At 48.0% G+C, this 15,678-nt stretch overlaps 1 protein-coding gene across 1 annotated transcript; it reads left to right on the plus strand.

Annotated features, from left to right (window-relative positions):
• Positions 1–5,431: 5,431 nt before the first annotated feature.
• BOLA3 (bolA family member 3) lies at positions 5,432–13,450 on the plus strand. Its single transcript, XM_025932053.2, has 4 exons — positions 5,432–5,588; positions 7,763–7,886; positions 9,767–9,855; positions 13,205–13,450. The coding sequence occupies exons 1-4, from the start codon at positions 5,535–5,537 to the stop codon at positions 13,268–13,270; spliced, it is 333 nt and encodes a 110-aa protein (XP_025787838.1). The 5' UTR covers positions 5,432–5,534; the 3' UTR covers positions 13,271–13,450.
• Positions 13,451–15,678: the final 2,228 nt, after the last annotated feature.

The raw sequence follows: 15,678 nt of genomic DNA on the forward strand, positions 1-15,678 counted from the left end.
TGATGCCCTCCTGATTGGCCTAGAGGGCCAGCCTTTGAGAAGAGTTGGAAGAGATCAGTCTGTCTCGGACCCTTCTCTCTTGTGATTTATCTCCCTGTGCCCAGTGTCTGCCTGTTCCACAGCGTACCCCCTGCCCCCCCAAATCAGAGGTCACCTCCTGTCAGTGTCTTCTGCTCCTCACCCCTGGGTACAGTCATGGGGTGGAGAGTGCTTGCTAAATTATGCAGGTAGTCCTATGGCGCTTTAGTTTCTGGGCCTTTAAAAAAACTTTTGGACAATGATATGCAGGTTTTTGTTTCAATATTGAAACTTCCTCATTACTACAGTTTTTGTTTTGATAGCCAAATGTATCCTTTATGCTCCAGACTGTGAATAGGGTGATTTTTAGAGGGCTACCAGCTAACAAAGTATTTCCTTCATCTTAAGACTTGTAGAGCCCTAGCTTCTGTAGCTGTGTGCTTGAGAAATGCAAATCTGTACTTATTCACCATGACTTTGATAACAAAGCAAAAGCTTTGCTAGTAGTGCAGAGGCATGAGAAGCAGTCTGCTGGTGCTTTTTAACTTTTGCAAACATTGTTGAGGTTTTCTGATTATACCGTTGACTTTCTCTGAGTGGTGGGGTTATACTAGAAGTGGAGCTTCTAAACATAACATCATTACCTCATCAGCATAAACAAATCAGCCCTGAAGAGTACAAGTCTTAGAAATTTGTTTCTGAGCGGCAGCAGCCCGGGTGCTGGTGTTAGCGCCTGGCTACAGGAGGCTGTCTCCTGGCGGCACGACTCTGGCCTGAGAAATGCTGGCTGAGACCCCAAACACTGAGCACCTTCAAGAGGGACATTGTTTCTTCCTGGAATCAGTTCAGTAAGTGGATTTGGTTTTTACTATCGTAGAATCCTGTGAGAGAGGGAAAGTAGTTGTCCCTCAGTCTTCCTTGTGTGTTTGCATTAGATTTTGGTATTTCAGACTATAAAAGGCTTTTGGGGATGATATTATATGTGATAGCAGTGACTTTATTGAAGCAACTGCATTGAAATTCACTTGGGTTTTCTCTCATTCTCAGATTCTATTCCAAACAAGTGTTCTGTAAATCCAAATGGATTACCAGCATGCTATATAGGTTTTTTATAGAACGTTCTATGTTTGGTCTACTTCAAAAATAGTTTGCATAAGTTAGTCTTGGTTACCATCTAAAATATTTTTGGATGTTCTTTACATGAAAATTTATGTTGTATTTTTAAACCTTTAGGGGCTTTATCTATTTTTCTAAGTCAGTTAATTGTACTTTTAAAGAAAGTATTTTGTATCTACTTTTGTAACTTCATCAGAATAAAATATATTAAAAGAAAGAAATGACTGATTAAAGTATGTCTTAACACACATTTCTACTTAAATGTGAAACTTGAGATTTTTGCTTCTATGGAAGATTGTCTTCTGCTTATCGTTCAGTAGCTAAATTGTTGCCTTAACTCTTAGAGGAAAAGGAAGTCCCTAAATAAATATTCTGTAACACCAGGGCCCCACCCCAAGAAACAAACTAAGCCTACGATTACAGTGGCTGAAACCTATCCCAGACAAAAAATTAGTAGTCTCCTTTCTCCTGAACTAGCCCAAGCTTGGGACCTCTTTTGCATATTCCTGGTTGTGAGATTGAGAAAAGGGAAGAGGAGGCAATGGAGTGCTGATTTTCTGAACTTGAACTGAGTGCTCAGCATATCTGTAAGACACTGCCCACTCCAGACAGTCAGTTTTTGTTATTGTAGGAGAACTGTTAGAGTTCTTTTTAGAGGTCCGAATTACAGGTGCCTAATTTTAATTCAAAACAGCACTGCTATAGTTGTTTTGATTTTTTGATTAGAGTTAAAATTTGGGAGTTAATGTGGCTAAATAATATGGGTTAACACTCCTATTTTGTATGAGATATGGAGAAGCTATCAATCAGTTTTGGATTTTTTTTTTTTTTTTTGATAGTTACATTTCAGTAGGATTAAAATTGCTCACAAAAATGGAAGAGTGTCTAATGGCTAAGTTGGAAAGCTGTTTTAAACTTTATAAATGAGTAGTAGAATAACCCAAATAATCTTTGAGAGGGCCAGAGTTGGGCTTCAAAGCTACACAGCCAAGAACAATGTCTATATCATGCCTTGGGCCTCATTGCTAAAGGGCTTGGAATGGACACTATAGCCTACACCATTATTTCTGACCACTAGATGTCAGTCTCTGCCTCAGCATGTCCCAAAAGCTAGATTCAACAGCCCTGACCAAAATAAAGGATCTTACCTAAAACCATCTTCCTTTCGTGTGTCTTCCTAATAAAAAATGTACATGGGCGACAAAAAAAAGCCTCAGATTGGCAGATCTTCGGTCACATATATCTGTCCTGGCTGCAAGAGAGGCTAGGGAAGTTTCTGGATTTTACTGGGAGGTTTAGGGCTCATGGTAAAATTGATGCTGGATGTTCCGAAAGCGTGGACTGGCTCCTGCTCTGAACTTTCTGTTCCTGCTCTGTGAAAAGATAAGGGAGTTTTCACTAGAATGTAAGGGTCTGGGTACACTGTTTAGCTCAACTGACATTTTTTGTAGCGTATTTGCTACGTGAAGGAAGTACAATATTGATTCAGAATTATGGCCAAGCTCTTTATCTCGTGGCTGATGAGCATTTTGAGTACCACTTTTTAGGGGAACCTACCTATTTAGGGGACTCCTTCAGCAGGTTATCTTATTTAATCCTTACAGCCACCCGGGAAGGGAGTTGTAACTGAGAGGTATGCTAAGAATTTTTCACTGTTTTTCATATGGTGGCACAAATGCTCTGACTTCAAATCGCTAGTTCATAATGAGACCAGTCTGTTTCTCTGGGGTGCATCTGTAAAAATTCTATTTGCTCATGAGTGCTAGGAGGCTCTATAAAACAAAGTGACTGCAATTTAAAACCATCTCTATGAGGTAAAAAAGATGTATTCAGAGAGATCCTCCTGAAGGAGTTTTTTACAGTTAGCTCAGATGTAACTAGAAGTATGAAAGCAGGGAGTAACCATGGACCAATATAAGTAAAGATTAGAGAATCTCAAGTTCAGGGCAAAAAAGCAAGACAGAAAGGATACACCCATTTCCTGTGACTAAAGCTGTTAAACTTTATAGTAAGAGTAAAACTGGCCTTTTATTTGCTTCTATCATAAAAAGTTATACTTGAAATGTTAAATTGGAACTAATTTGGAAGCCCAAGATTTGTGAGGTTCTGCAAATCCTTTCCTGAAATGGTTCAAGTTCATACTGTGGAGCTAGAATGGCTAAGCCACTGTCAGCTCTGTTCAGTAATCAGCACGTGGACTTTTTGTCCCATGCCATGCTGGGTGACAGGTTGACAGGACTAAAGCAAGATCCTGTCATGGAGCTCAGGGATCATTTGGAAAAACAGACACCTACATAAATTGATAGTTCTCAAGGGCCACATGTGCAATAAAAGTTATGCACAAGTTGTGAGCCCTTAAGTGTACTGTGTGGCAATCAGAGGTGGCTCCCTGGAGAAGGCTTGAACTGGCTTCCAAGATGGGTAACGGCATAACCAAGCTTACATGTAGCATGGCTTGTACAGAAAGGTACGAGCGGCCCAGTATTACTGCAGGGTGGATTTCAGGTAGTGGTTAAGTCATCCAAAAGACCTTGGGTTTTTGCCAGTAGGCGATAGAGAGTCTGAAGGATTTGAGATAAGCAAATAATGGACAGGTTTGCACTTCAGAGGACCCTGACAGCAGGGTGGAAATGCCAAGGGGAGGATACTGGGGCAGTGACAGTCCAAAATATAATGTGAGCAATTGTGAAATTATGAGGAAGAGGAAGGTTGGAGATAAGCAAAAGTACTGACTTTCAATAAAGGAAAGAGGAATTCAAATAGAAATCAGTGAGTTGAACGTGGTCTCTTACAAGTGACAAAGCCAACTAAAATTACTTCAGCGCTCCTTTTTGGCACTGCTTGACTCCCTCCGACTCTACTGTCTCTACTTCATTTCCAAAGTGGGCACTGCCCACATGATTACAAAGATGACAGCCAGCTGTTTAACAGTTTAGCAACTCAGTGGTAAATGACCATTTCTTAGTTCCAGACAAGTCTGTACACCAACTCTCATTGGTCTGGCTCAGGTCATGTGACCAACCCAAACAAATCTGTCTGATTGGCCAAATCTGGGTCATATGGCTACTCCCAGAGCTGGGGATAGTTCGGCCTCCTTTGAACCGCAAGGTTTGAGGAGCAAAGGCTTGTTCACTACCACACCGCTGGGAAAAATAGTTTTGGTAGTTTTTATTACACTAGCAAATTATCCCTAATCCCACCCACCATGATTTTTAAGGAATCAAGCAAAAAAATGTGAGAAAGGTTATTACAGTAATCCAAAGGAGAAATTATGAGACCCAAAGCATGGAAGACACTCAATACTGAAGTACCTATCTAGGTGATCATTTGAAAGAGCAACTGTAGGTCCGTCCAACTCATCCAAGTGCCAAGCTGAACATGATTGATTGCATAGACCAGAAGGCAATAGCAAAAAGAACTAGTAAAGCCTGCAGGGTATACCAGACCACATGTTGCAAACAATTACTGCTAGAGAGAGAAAGCTCTTGGTTGAATTTTGACCTTGACATCAGTCTGAATTACTCCAGAGGTGGGGCAGGTTTGCTGGGTAACTTTACCCAGCCTCACTGGAGACAGCTTCCACTACATTCTCAGGAGCCCGCGGTCTGTGGTTCCAGCCTACTTCTCTGCAGGGCCGTGTCCTGCAGGCACCTTGAAGTCAGGCAAATTCAAAACTGTGTTTGTCGGCACTCTTCACCCCAAACCTAGCCCTTCTCCACCCACTGCACTCTCCACGCCAGACGCCTCCCTCACCCCCGCTGCCTAATCCAGTCACTCCATTCCCTTCCCTTCCCAAGTGACCTTCATCTCTGCTGCCCCAGCTCCCGTTGAGACCTCAAATCTCACCTGGATCATCGCGGTAGCCTCAGAATTTCTGTCCTCGCCTCCAAAGTCCGCCCCCTACAGCCCCTCCTCTTCGCGGACCCAGAGCGATCTTTCTAAAATGCAAATCTAAAAACGACTCCCCTGCTTAAAGCCCCTCCACGGCCCCCTGTTCTGGAGGGAGAAACCCACACTCCCCAGTTTGGAAGCCAGGTTGCGGTGGGGACACAGGGAGGTGTCCCACCTAGGGCGCGAGGGGCATAGGCGTAAGGGCAGCTCAGAACCGAGGGTCGAGAACACCGGGCGTCTCCAGGCTGGGCAAGAAGGGCCCGCCGGTGGTGGAACGGGCCCGGGAGGCTGGAGCAGCACGGGCCGGACCCGGCCGGGGATGGGCGCGAGCGCGCCGAACGGCTGGTTCCGGGGAGGTGTCCCCGGGACGCGCACGGGGCCGGACTGGGGCGGCTCGCGGCCTCCGGGCGGCAGGGGGCGGCGTCGCCCGCGGCGGCGACTCCCGGTCCGGGGCTCCGCGCCTTTCAAGGGACGCGGCGACCTCCGGCGGCGGGCCGTGTCGGCCGGGCATGGCGGCGTGGAGCCCGGCCGCGACAGCGTCTCTGCTCCGCGGGATCCGCGGGGTGAGCGCGGGCGGGGCCGGGCTGCTCTTCACGGGTGGGAGCTGCGGAGGGGCCGCAGGGCTGTCCGGGGCCGGAGCTCGAGGACGGGCTCAGGGAGATCGCGGCGCTGGGCCCTGGGGCCTCCCCCCTTCCTTTCTCTCATTCATTCCTAGTTGTTTCGGTCACACAGTGGATCCGGGCGGCCGGCTTTCGGAGAAATGTCAGACCCTGGCGCACGCTGGCGGAGCTTGAAAGCCGGTGGAGGTTGGGGGCGAGGGGAACAGACACATAAACAATGGTAATCTGGTGGGCACCGAGAGAGCGGTGTTGACGTACTGAGCCAGAGACATAGCAGTCACAGCTATGCCACAGCCGGGAGTCCTGGAGTGGGTGCCGGAGAGTGTGAGGTGTCTGGACTTTGGGCAAGTCCTCCCAGCCTCTGTGACCTTAATCCTCTCCAAAATCCTACTTGTCCGGAGTAGAAGCCCAGCAGAGGGCACTCACTACGCGCTCTATAGTTTTCTCGTTTCTGATTCTTTCCTCACTTCATCCACTTTGCTCTCCTATTCCTTCTCTCCTGCTGCCTTTGAACCCGCCTCCACCAAGTATAAAAAGCTGGTGACTTTCAGCGTGGACAGTCAGAATTCTAGGGATTTCATCAGATTGCTCGTTTAAAGGCCGCTGCCCACAGATTAGCTAAAATGGAGGAAAGACTTATCCCAAAAAATCAGCAATGCTAACCACCTACACCCCTTAGCGATTATTGGTTCTGCCTGCCACCTCTGCCTTTGCCCCCCAAGGCTCTGTCCTCAGAAAAGTCTCCTTCTCTCTGTTCCTTCCTCCACCCCAACCTTAGCCTGGCCTGCAACACCAAGTTTCTGTCCCTCCACTCAGTCTCACTCCAGATCTTTCTTCTGACCTGTATTTCAACTGCCTGCTAGAATTGAGACTTCTTTGCAGGTGCGAGTAGGCATGCCCTGAATGGTGTGCACATTCCACTAATCCATTTGTTCATTCATCCTCCCATCCATACCCAAGTCCTCCTGAGAGCCTGCCCTGGCCCAGGTTTGGAAGGCTGCAGTAACAGGACAGACTCAGTCTTGGCCTTTGAAATGAGCTGATGAAAACCAGTGCACAGGTCATTTTAAGGAAGGTGCTTCCAGATTCTCTAACACAGGACCCTGCTCTGGGCCATCAGGAAAGGCCTGAGGGTGGGCAGGACTGACAGGTGAAGGGATGGCACCTTCAGCACCAGCACTGGATGAACAGCACTCACGTATCCCACCTGCCATCCCCCTCCAATCCCAGGCCCTTTGTAATGCCTCTTATCTGGGCACCTTTCCAGACTAGCTTCAAAAGGCACTGTTTTGTGCAGGTTACTTTGGCCGCCATGCTGTATTTTCAGTCTCCCTTTCAGCATGTACTCAACCCAGCCAAAGGGGTGCAGACCTGGCTTTTTGCTCCTTCTCCCCTTAGGGTTGAGACATGTTCCCACCAGATGCATCAGATGCACTGGCTCCCTATGGTAGCCATCCGGGGGGTAGGGAGAGTGTTGCTGCCAATAGTAAATAATGTAAAAATGTTTTTCCTTCAGATCACTTAATAGAATTCTGCTCCTTCTTTCCAGTAAGAATTAGTATGTGTCACAAAGTGTGGTTGGCTTAGTGAGCAAGGCCACATCCCACAGGAGGGTGTGGAATGTTGACCGGGCCTATGGGATAGGTGGCGTTTGGTCTCACCAGTGCATGGTCAGTGGCATGCTGGCATAGTGAGGCACATCTGAGGCCTGCTGCCTGGCCTCTCCAGGCTCTGGATCTAATAGATCCAACCGTGGCACTCTTTCCTTAGTGCCTCAGTTTCCTCACCTCTAAAACTGAAATCATGACAGTGTCTCTCTCACAGCAGTATCATGAAGAGTTTAGTATCTATTGAGTTTGGTCTCTGGAGTCAAAGCGAGTTATTTACAATTCCACTCCCCACCTCCATTTACTCCCCTTGAAGTTTATTCTGTGTTCTGGGGAGCTTATGCGGACATCTGACACCATGCAGCCCCTCTGATGTAGCCCGTGGCCATGCTGGCGGGGGCCCGGGGCCCTGGCTGGCAGGGCAATGGTGGGTGGGGCCTGCATAGTGGCCTGGGCCGAACTGGGGGTGGCATCATCTTGCTCAGCCATGACTTCTTTGTTGTGTGGCAGCTTCCTCTTCTCCACTGCGCCCAGCGGATGTTTGCCTCGCAGACTGAGGGGGAGCTCAAAGTAACCCAAATTCTCAAAGAAAAGTTTCCTCGAGCTACAGCTATCAAGGTGACCGACATTTCAGGCAAGATTTTCTCTCATCTTTCCCACAGGGTTTGGTAGGATTTTGCCCTCTGGAGGGGTAGAGGGCAGGGGGCTTGGCAGAGTGAACTTGTCATCAGTGGCTTTTCAATATGTGTGGCTGTTGGAGAGATGGAATTCTGGCTCTCCCAGCTGAAGGGGTGGAGGTGGGGCTGTGGAAGCGTCAGAGGGAAACTGTGTGAGGGGATAAGGCCCAGCTGGGAGAACTCCTGGTTGCCAGCCTGGCCCGGCTCAGATGTGGTCCCTCTCCGTCACCCTGGGACTCCGGTCCACAGTCTTTTTTTTTTTTTTTTTTTAAAGTTTATTTTTATTTATTTTGAGAGAGATAGAGAGCAAGCAGGGGAGGGACAGAGAAAGAGAGAGGCAGAATCCCAAGCAGGCTTGGCACCATCAGGGCACAGCCCAATGCAGGGCTTGAACTCATGAACAGTGAGATCGTGACCTGAGCCGAAATCGAGAGTCAGATACCCAACCGACTGAGCCACCCAGGCACCCCTCAGGTCCACAGTCTTTAATTTGACTTTGAGAAGGACATGACTTTAATTTCTCTGCATTCTTCTGACACCCTAGCATGTCAGGTCTGCAGAGGACCCCAGAAGGATTTTATCCTTTTGACAATAACTTCCTCACTTTCCCCACGAGGAGCCGAGCCCGGAAAGGCCAAAGACCCCGCCCAGCCCCTCGCAGGGAGGAGGTGGCAGAGCTGGAACCAGCACCAGGACACGGGTAGACTCTGTCCTGAGCCCAGTTACCAGCCCCAGCCAGGCCCTTTCTCAGATGCCACTGGCACCTGAGAAGTTCAGGCTGGCTGTGCATTAGGAGGAGGCTGGGGAGGCGACTTGCGCACAAAAGGAAGATGGGGCCTTTCTCCAGACACTTGTGGAGCAGCCTAGTGGAGGTAGTAAGGTGGGCGTGGACCTGCGTCTCCCCACACCCAGACATGTCTTTGCCGCCCAGCATTGCTGTGAGGCCGCTGGCTTCTCTGAGAACGTAACATCTGCAAGGATTGGGCGAAAGTTTAGAAAATAGTTTTTATTCAGAAGTGTAGAAAAATCAATCAATCCAAAGATCCGTTGGTGAGCTCTCTGCAGTGTCCCAGGGCATCGCCGAGGCCTTGACGTCACCGGTCCTATACCTGCCCCAGGCCCAGGTCAGGCAGAGCTGGAACCTGACCTTCAGTCTGGCTCTGCCTAGCCCTGAACAGAGTGGGGAAGGCTGGGAAGCTAGGTTAACCAAAGCTTGGACTCCTAGTACACATAAAGCCCATTGAGTAAATTGCACTTCTCATAAAACGGCCGGGTGTTAACAGCACGGGACGTTTTCCTTCCTGCCCATGTTGTTTCCTGCTCGGGCAGCATGTTGCCATTAGTCCCTGTCTCTCTCATGCTTCCACTCCTTTCTTTTCTTTTGGTTAGTATTACACAGTTTTCAAGCCAAACTTTAGTGTATTTTTTGCATTTTTAAAAATATTTTTTTGCTGGTGCTTAGGAAGGTTGAACACTGAACTTCGGTCTCTCCCATCCTCTTCCCTGGGGATTATTGGCCTGTTAAAAAGAAATGCAAGGCAAACCTACATTTCCTAGGTTTTTCATGCTTTGTGCCTTATCTTTCGCACCCCACAAGTAATCATCCTGGGCAGTGCAACTGCCTTGAAAAAGGAACAGCACGTTTTGGATCGAGGCAGCCTGCGGGGAGGGTGTGGTCAGGTTAGAAGCCATGATGTTTTCCTAACAGTCTTAGCAACTTTCTGCTGAACAATAACATTTCAGACCTTCTTTGGATTGTACGGTACTCTAAGGACATATGGGACTGTGGCTACCGTAAGTTAATAATTGAAACACTTTTGAGTCATGTTTATTTCAGGAGGCTGTGGGGCTATGTATGAAATCCAGATCGAGTCAGAAGAATTTAAGGAGAAGAGAACTGTCCAGCAGCACCAGATGGTAAATCAGGTCAGTACAAGCAACAAGGCTCCTTTGCCGTTGATCTCCAGCATCTTGAGAGGGCCTGACGAGTGGGGATGGTATTTAACTGTTAGTCCTAGGAACAAATACTACAATACAGCACTCATGCAAACAGCATTCAGGACCTGAGCAAAACATAATCTGGAACTACCTGGAATCAGACTGTGGGCAAATAGGAATTTTACTCAGAATTGAAAACAAGCCTCCTGATAGTTTCCTTGTATATTTCCTTGGATAATGCTACAGGTGTTTACTGTTATTGACACATATTAAATGTATTTTGTAAAAATAGATGTTTTTGTAGATTTGAAGATTTTTTTAGCACTTCTTTGGACTGCTTTACAGATGGGCAAATTGAGGCATGGCATGACTGAGAATTGCTCTAGCTGCCCCAGACCCAGTGACATAATGTTAGGGGTCTGGAACATCAGATTTAACCAGACCCAGGCCCGGTTTATTCATTCTCTATGCTTCTTTTACTTGGAATCTATACCAGCCTTGACCCTGGGCCTGTATCTGTAAACTTGCCCCCTCCCCTGCATCAGGTGTGTTTGAATCATTCTGGAAGGTCTTGTACATTGTGAGCTGGTTTAATTTCTGTACAGCACAGCTCTGGTCATAAGAATCCCTCGGTGGCTCCTTGTATATCAAGTTCTGGTGTTCCAGACTGCTATTCCAGGCCTTTCCCCACCCTTCTCTGAATGAACCCTCCCCTGGCCCCTGCCTACCGTTCTGTCTTTGCATCTGGACCTTTGCCAAGATCAGACCTCCTGCCTGGGCTCCCTTCCTCCCCTCCTGCACCCGGCTCAAATGCTGCCTCCCCTACCTGCGTGGTAGGGAGTGAATGCCCTTGCATCCTCTGACTCCAATATTTTCTGCATTGTGTCCTGGATACTTACATCCCTGCCGTCTGTCCCTTGGCCCTGTCAGCCCTTTGTAGGCTGTTCCCTTTGGGATCCATCTTTGGGTTCCTCACGGAGCCCAGCCTTTCCCTCGGATGTGGGCATCCATGACCATATGGTGCGCTGCTGGTCTGCCTGGGAAGTCTGGGGTGGAACAACTACTTTGCTCCCCCAGAAGTGCTTCTAGTCTCACATGATGTCAGGGGTTGGAGCCAAGACAAGACAGGGAGGACGTCAGTGACCCAAATCATCTCCAACCGGTTAGACTTTGGGTTTTGTCCCCAAAACTACTCAGGCTGCCTGGTGAGCCTGCACTCCTAGGGGCACTGTTCATTTGAGTGCATCCCCCGGTCGGGAGCCACTGTTACAAGTGGTCAAGGATGCAGGTTCTGGAGTCTGTCTGCCCACATTACAAATCTGGGCTCTGCTGCTTTCTAGCTGTGTGACCTTGAGCAACTTACTCAACCTCCCTATGCCTCAGTTTTTTAATCTGTCACTGGGGAGAGTAGTAGTGCCTACCTCAAAGGACTGTTTTGAAAATTAGTGGTAAAGCACACGTAGAGCACTGAGAATACCGTCTGACACCTTACTAGTAAGCCCTCGGTAAACATCAATGGCCATCACCATTATCATCATTGTTGTCTACAACATTTTCATCTGTGAGCCCAGCACAATAGCAGGTGCTGAGAAATGTGTACCCAAACTACATTTTACAAACTGTGGGGCTTTGGCCAGGTCCCTTCCCTACCAGGGACTCAGTTCCCTCAACTGTGATGTGACCCAGGTGATCTCTAAGGCCCTCTGTAGCTGGGAGATACAGTGACCTACCTAGGTCACAGGTCCTTAGAAGCCTGCAAGAGAGTTGGTGGAAGGCATTCAGAGGGGTAAGTGCACAGGACATGAGGGGTCAGGGCCTTCCATGTGAAAATGTGGCTGGGCCCTTGCCTAGCCAAGGAGGCTTTTAGAATTGTGGCCCAGGTTGCAGCCCAAATATGGTCAGGGACAGCCTTTAAGGGGTACTCTGTGCCTACAGAAAGCAGAGAGCTTGTGACCCAGGGGTCTGTGTTCCCTTCCCCCAGTGATCACAGGAAGCTTTTTCCCCCGGGGACATTTCTGTTGTCTGCAGAGCTGAGGGGGTTGTGTGTGAATACGCAGGTGGTGGGGCAGTTCATTGGCTCCCAGCACAGATGAGCTTCCAGCATCAGGGCTGGCCAGGAGCCCCAGGGAAACCAGGAGTGGCCAGGACATCGGGCTCAGGTCCTAATTCTGTTATTTGCTTGCTGAATTTTGACAGGGGATAGATTCTATTTCTTTTTTATCAGAGAAAGGGACGGGACCAGATTCTCTCTAAGGATCCTTCTGACTATAAACCTGACTGCACATGTTAAGAATTTTTTTCGTGTAAACTAGCAAAAGCAAACAAAGGGAATTAATTGGCCCATGTAATTAATTTATCTGGTTTCTGACATATCTAAATTCAGGGTCTTAAACAAGTTCATCTGCTTGTACTCTCTCTCCTCTGAGCTTTTGGCTTCTGTGTGTTGGCCTCATTTTCTCCTATTGGAGACAGGCTTGCTTGCTTGCTTGCTTTTTTTTTTTAATGTTTATTTATTTTTGAGAGAGAGACAGAGCGCGAGCAGGGGAGGGGCAGAGAGCAAGAGGGAGACACAGAATCCAAAGCAGCCTCCAGGGTCCGAGCTCTCAGCCCATGGCCCAATGCGGGGATCAAACTCATGGACCCTAAGATCATGACCTGAGCTGAAGTCGGATGCCAACTGAGCCACCCAGGTGCCCCAGGCTTTCTCTTGTTGGAGAACATGGCCCCCAGCCATCTCCAATTGACGTTGTTCAAGTAGAGTCACTCAAAAGACTGGCTCCACACTGAAAAATCCCAGCAGAGATTCTGATTGGTTCAGTTCGGGTCACGTGTTGCCCCGGACCTATCGGGCTGGGCCAGAGGCACCTAGCCACCTAAATGGAAATTGGTAGGTCTACCAGCAGTACATAATTAAGATCTCTGGTGGCTAGTGGAGAAGGGGAAGTATAGAACAATGTGTTTGAAATGCTACCATTTGTGCTATTAAAAGGCAGCTGGGTGGATATATATTCATAGTAGCCTAAACATGCATTTTTCAATCGTTGCAAAGACACACAAGAAATTAATAAGGGTTCTCTATTTGGGGATGGAGGTGGGAATGGGGGGGTGTGTGGAGGACAGGTGTGGGGGAAACTTCACTGTATGCCTTCCATAACTTTTGATTTTTGAGCCTCATTGGATATTCAAAAAAATTAAAAAAAACCTTTTTTTAAAAAGGTAAAAACTGTTTAGACAAAGCCTCCTATAAACACAGAGCTATACGCAACTATTCTCACAGAGACTTAATGTATTCAATGTCAAATGCAAAACAAACAGTGATGCTTTTCTACTTACTTAGGCACTAAAAGAAGAAATCAAAGGGATGCATGGATTGCGGATATTTACCTCCGTTCCCAAACACTGACCACATCCTGACTGTGTAGATGCTGCTGCTTAAAACCTTGGATGAACTTGGCTGACACCATTCTTTCCTAGGCATTTGCCAAAAAAATTATCTATTTTGTTCATAGACATTTGCATATTATAATTATAGAAGAATATGTTCTCTATTTAGAGATTAATTAAAGGCAACAGACAACTGAAACTTTTGAAGAGTCATTGGTGATGCGTCTAGTTCCTTTGTTTCAGAGGCAATGTCCTTTTATCCAAAGTGGTCTCGTCCTTGGACAGTTCTGTCCAGCTGCTACAGAGGCGGAATGGAGTGCCAGCTAATTCTCTCGTGTCAAGAAACTTTCTTATTTCTTCTCTATGAAGCTGCTCCTCTAGGACACTGCTGTTAAGGCCTCTTAATCTTACCAAAAAGGAAAGAAAAAAAGGGAAGAAAAAAAATCCTTTGGTTTTGCTATTCCTTCAGTTTAGTGCTCTCTTTCCCTTCCCCTCCAAACTTCTTACGAGAATGATCTTAGGCCTTCCATTTCTTACTCCCTGGAGTGGGCTCTGAGGAGTCCGGGATGCCAGGATCAAGGTCTTCTTCCTGTTTGAAGATTCCCCCACCCTTTGCATCCCGGAGGGAGGTGCAGCCCATCTCCCACAACAGAAGCGGAAAAGGTTTGGCTTCCTAGCTCCCTTGCAAATGGGCACAGGTCGGTGGTCTGGACTCAGCCCATCAGATAGATCTGGACTTTGAATTGGGAGCAAGTGAGCCAAGAAGCAGGGGTAGCGGCACATCCACTCCAGCCGCTGTGGCTGCATATCCGGTACTCTGGGTACTGGCAGCCACAGAGCGCTACAAGCTGCTGTCTCTCGAGTCCATGGTGGCGGGCACGGTGTCTGGGTCTGCAGCGGGATATGGGCCCTGGTAACGGAGCCTTCCTGTTCCTGCCCCTGCCCCTTTTCAAAAACTCGTTCCCAGCGTTTCCAGAATTTCTGTGATTGTCCCATGTCCTTTCACTAAATTCTTCACTGTTCACATCGGCCTGGTCAGTGTCTGTCGCTTGCAACCGAGAGCCCTACTGTGTTCACCTGCCCTCACAGTGTGGCTCCTGCCTTCCCACCCCCACTTCCCTCCCGGACGGCTTTCCGAGAGACTACGTCCACTGCCTCTCCCAGTCCTCGGCACCCCGGTCACCATGGTGATAGCAAGTTGACCATCTGCTCCTTCCTCAGCCACCTTCTTTATCTTTCAGGGAGCTGCCCACCAGGGAAACCAGTGTTCACTGTCATTTCTGAAGATCCCTAAGAAATGAAAGTATGTAGTTAAAACAACCTTGGGCCTGAGTTTTGGAGCAGCACAAATTTTAAATATTCTGTTCATATACCATGCCCCCATTTTCTGGTTTAAAAATACTCTCTTTCTCCACAGTATGGGGGAGGGATTGGTGTCCTGCCAAAGAAGAACCACCTTTTACATGGAATACATGTACTCAGTTGTATAATGGCTGAGAAGCCAGGATGAAACAGAACTGAGGACCAGAGGCACCTCTGAAAGAGGTGTTTTTAGGTAGTGTAATAAGGAAAAGCCTAAGAATGGAGTCCCACAGGGGCGCCTGGGTGGCTCAGTCGGTGAAGCATCCGACTTCGGCTCAGGTCGTGATCTCACGGTTGATGAGTTCGAGCCCTGCATCGGGCTCTGTGCTGACAGCTCAGAGCCTGGAGCCTGCTTCAGATTCTGGGTCTCCCTCTCTCTCTGCCCCTCCCCTGCTCATGCTCTGTCTCTCTGTCTCTCTCTCAAAAATAAACATGGAAAAAGAAAAAAGAATGGAGTCCCAGAGACCAGAAGAAGATAGTGCTTCTGTCTCTCTGTCTCTCTCTCTCTCAAAAATAAATAAACATGGGAAAAAAAAAAAAAAAAAAGAATGGAGTCCCAGAGACCAGAAGAAGATAGTGCTCAGGGAGAACTGAGAGATCACAGAATTAGATACATGTTGGTTACTTGTGTGGAGCCTGAGGGTGGGCTGGACAAAGGGATCAGCTTCTAAAGAACAGAATAAAGCAGAAATGACAAGGTGCAGCTTCAGGGACTAGGTCATAAGAGGCACTGCGGCTTCCTCCTTGCTCTCTCTTCAGTTGCTCACTCTGGGGGAAGGGAGCCGCCATGTTGTGACAACACTCAAGCAGCCTGCGGGGAGGTCCACGTGAGGAACCGAGGCCTCTCACCAACAGCCAATGAAGCGGGCCTGCCAATAGCCAGCAGGGAACCAAACCTGCCAAAACAAGAGCCATTTGGGTGAGCCATCTTGGAAGTGGGTCCTTCCAAGTCACAGTCACAGTTAAGCCTTCAGACAACTGTCGCCCCAGCTGACATCTTGACTGCAGCTTGAGCCGGAACCACTCAGCTAAGCTACTCCCAATTCTTGACCAGCAGAAACTATG

Source organism: Puma concolor, chromosome A3 (genome assembly GCF_028749965.1).
Source record: "Puma concolor isolate L17-30 chromosome A3, mPumCon1.1.hap2, whole genome shotgun sequence".
In the NCBI taxonomy this organism is placed as follows: domain Eukaryota; kingdom Metazoa; phylum Chordata; class Mammalia; order Carnivora; family Felidae; genus Puma; species Puma concolor.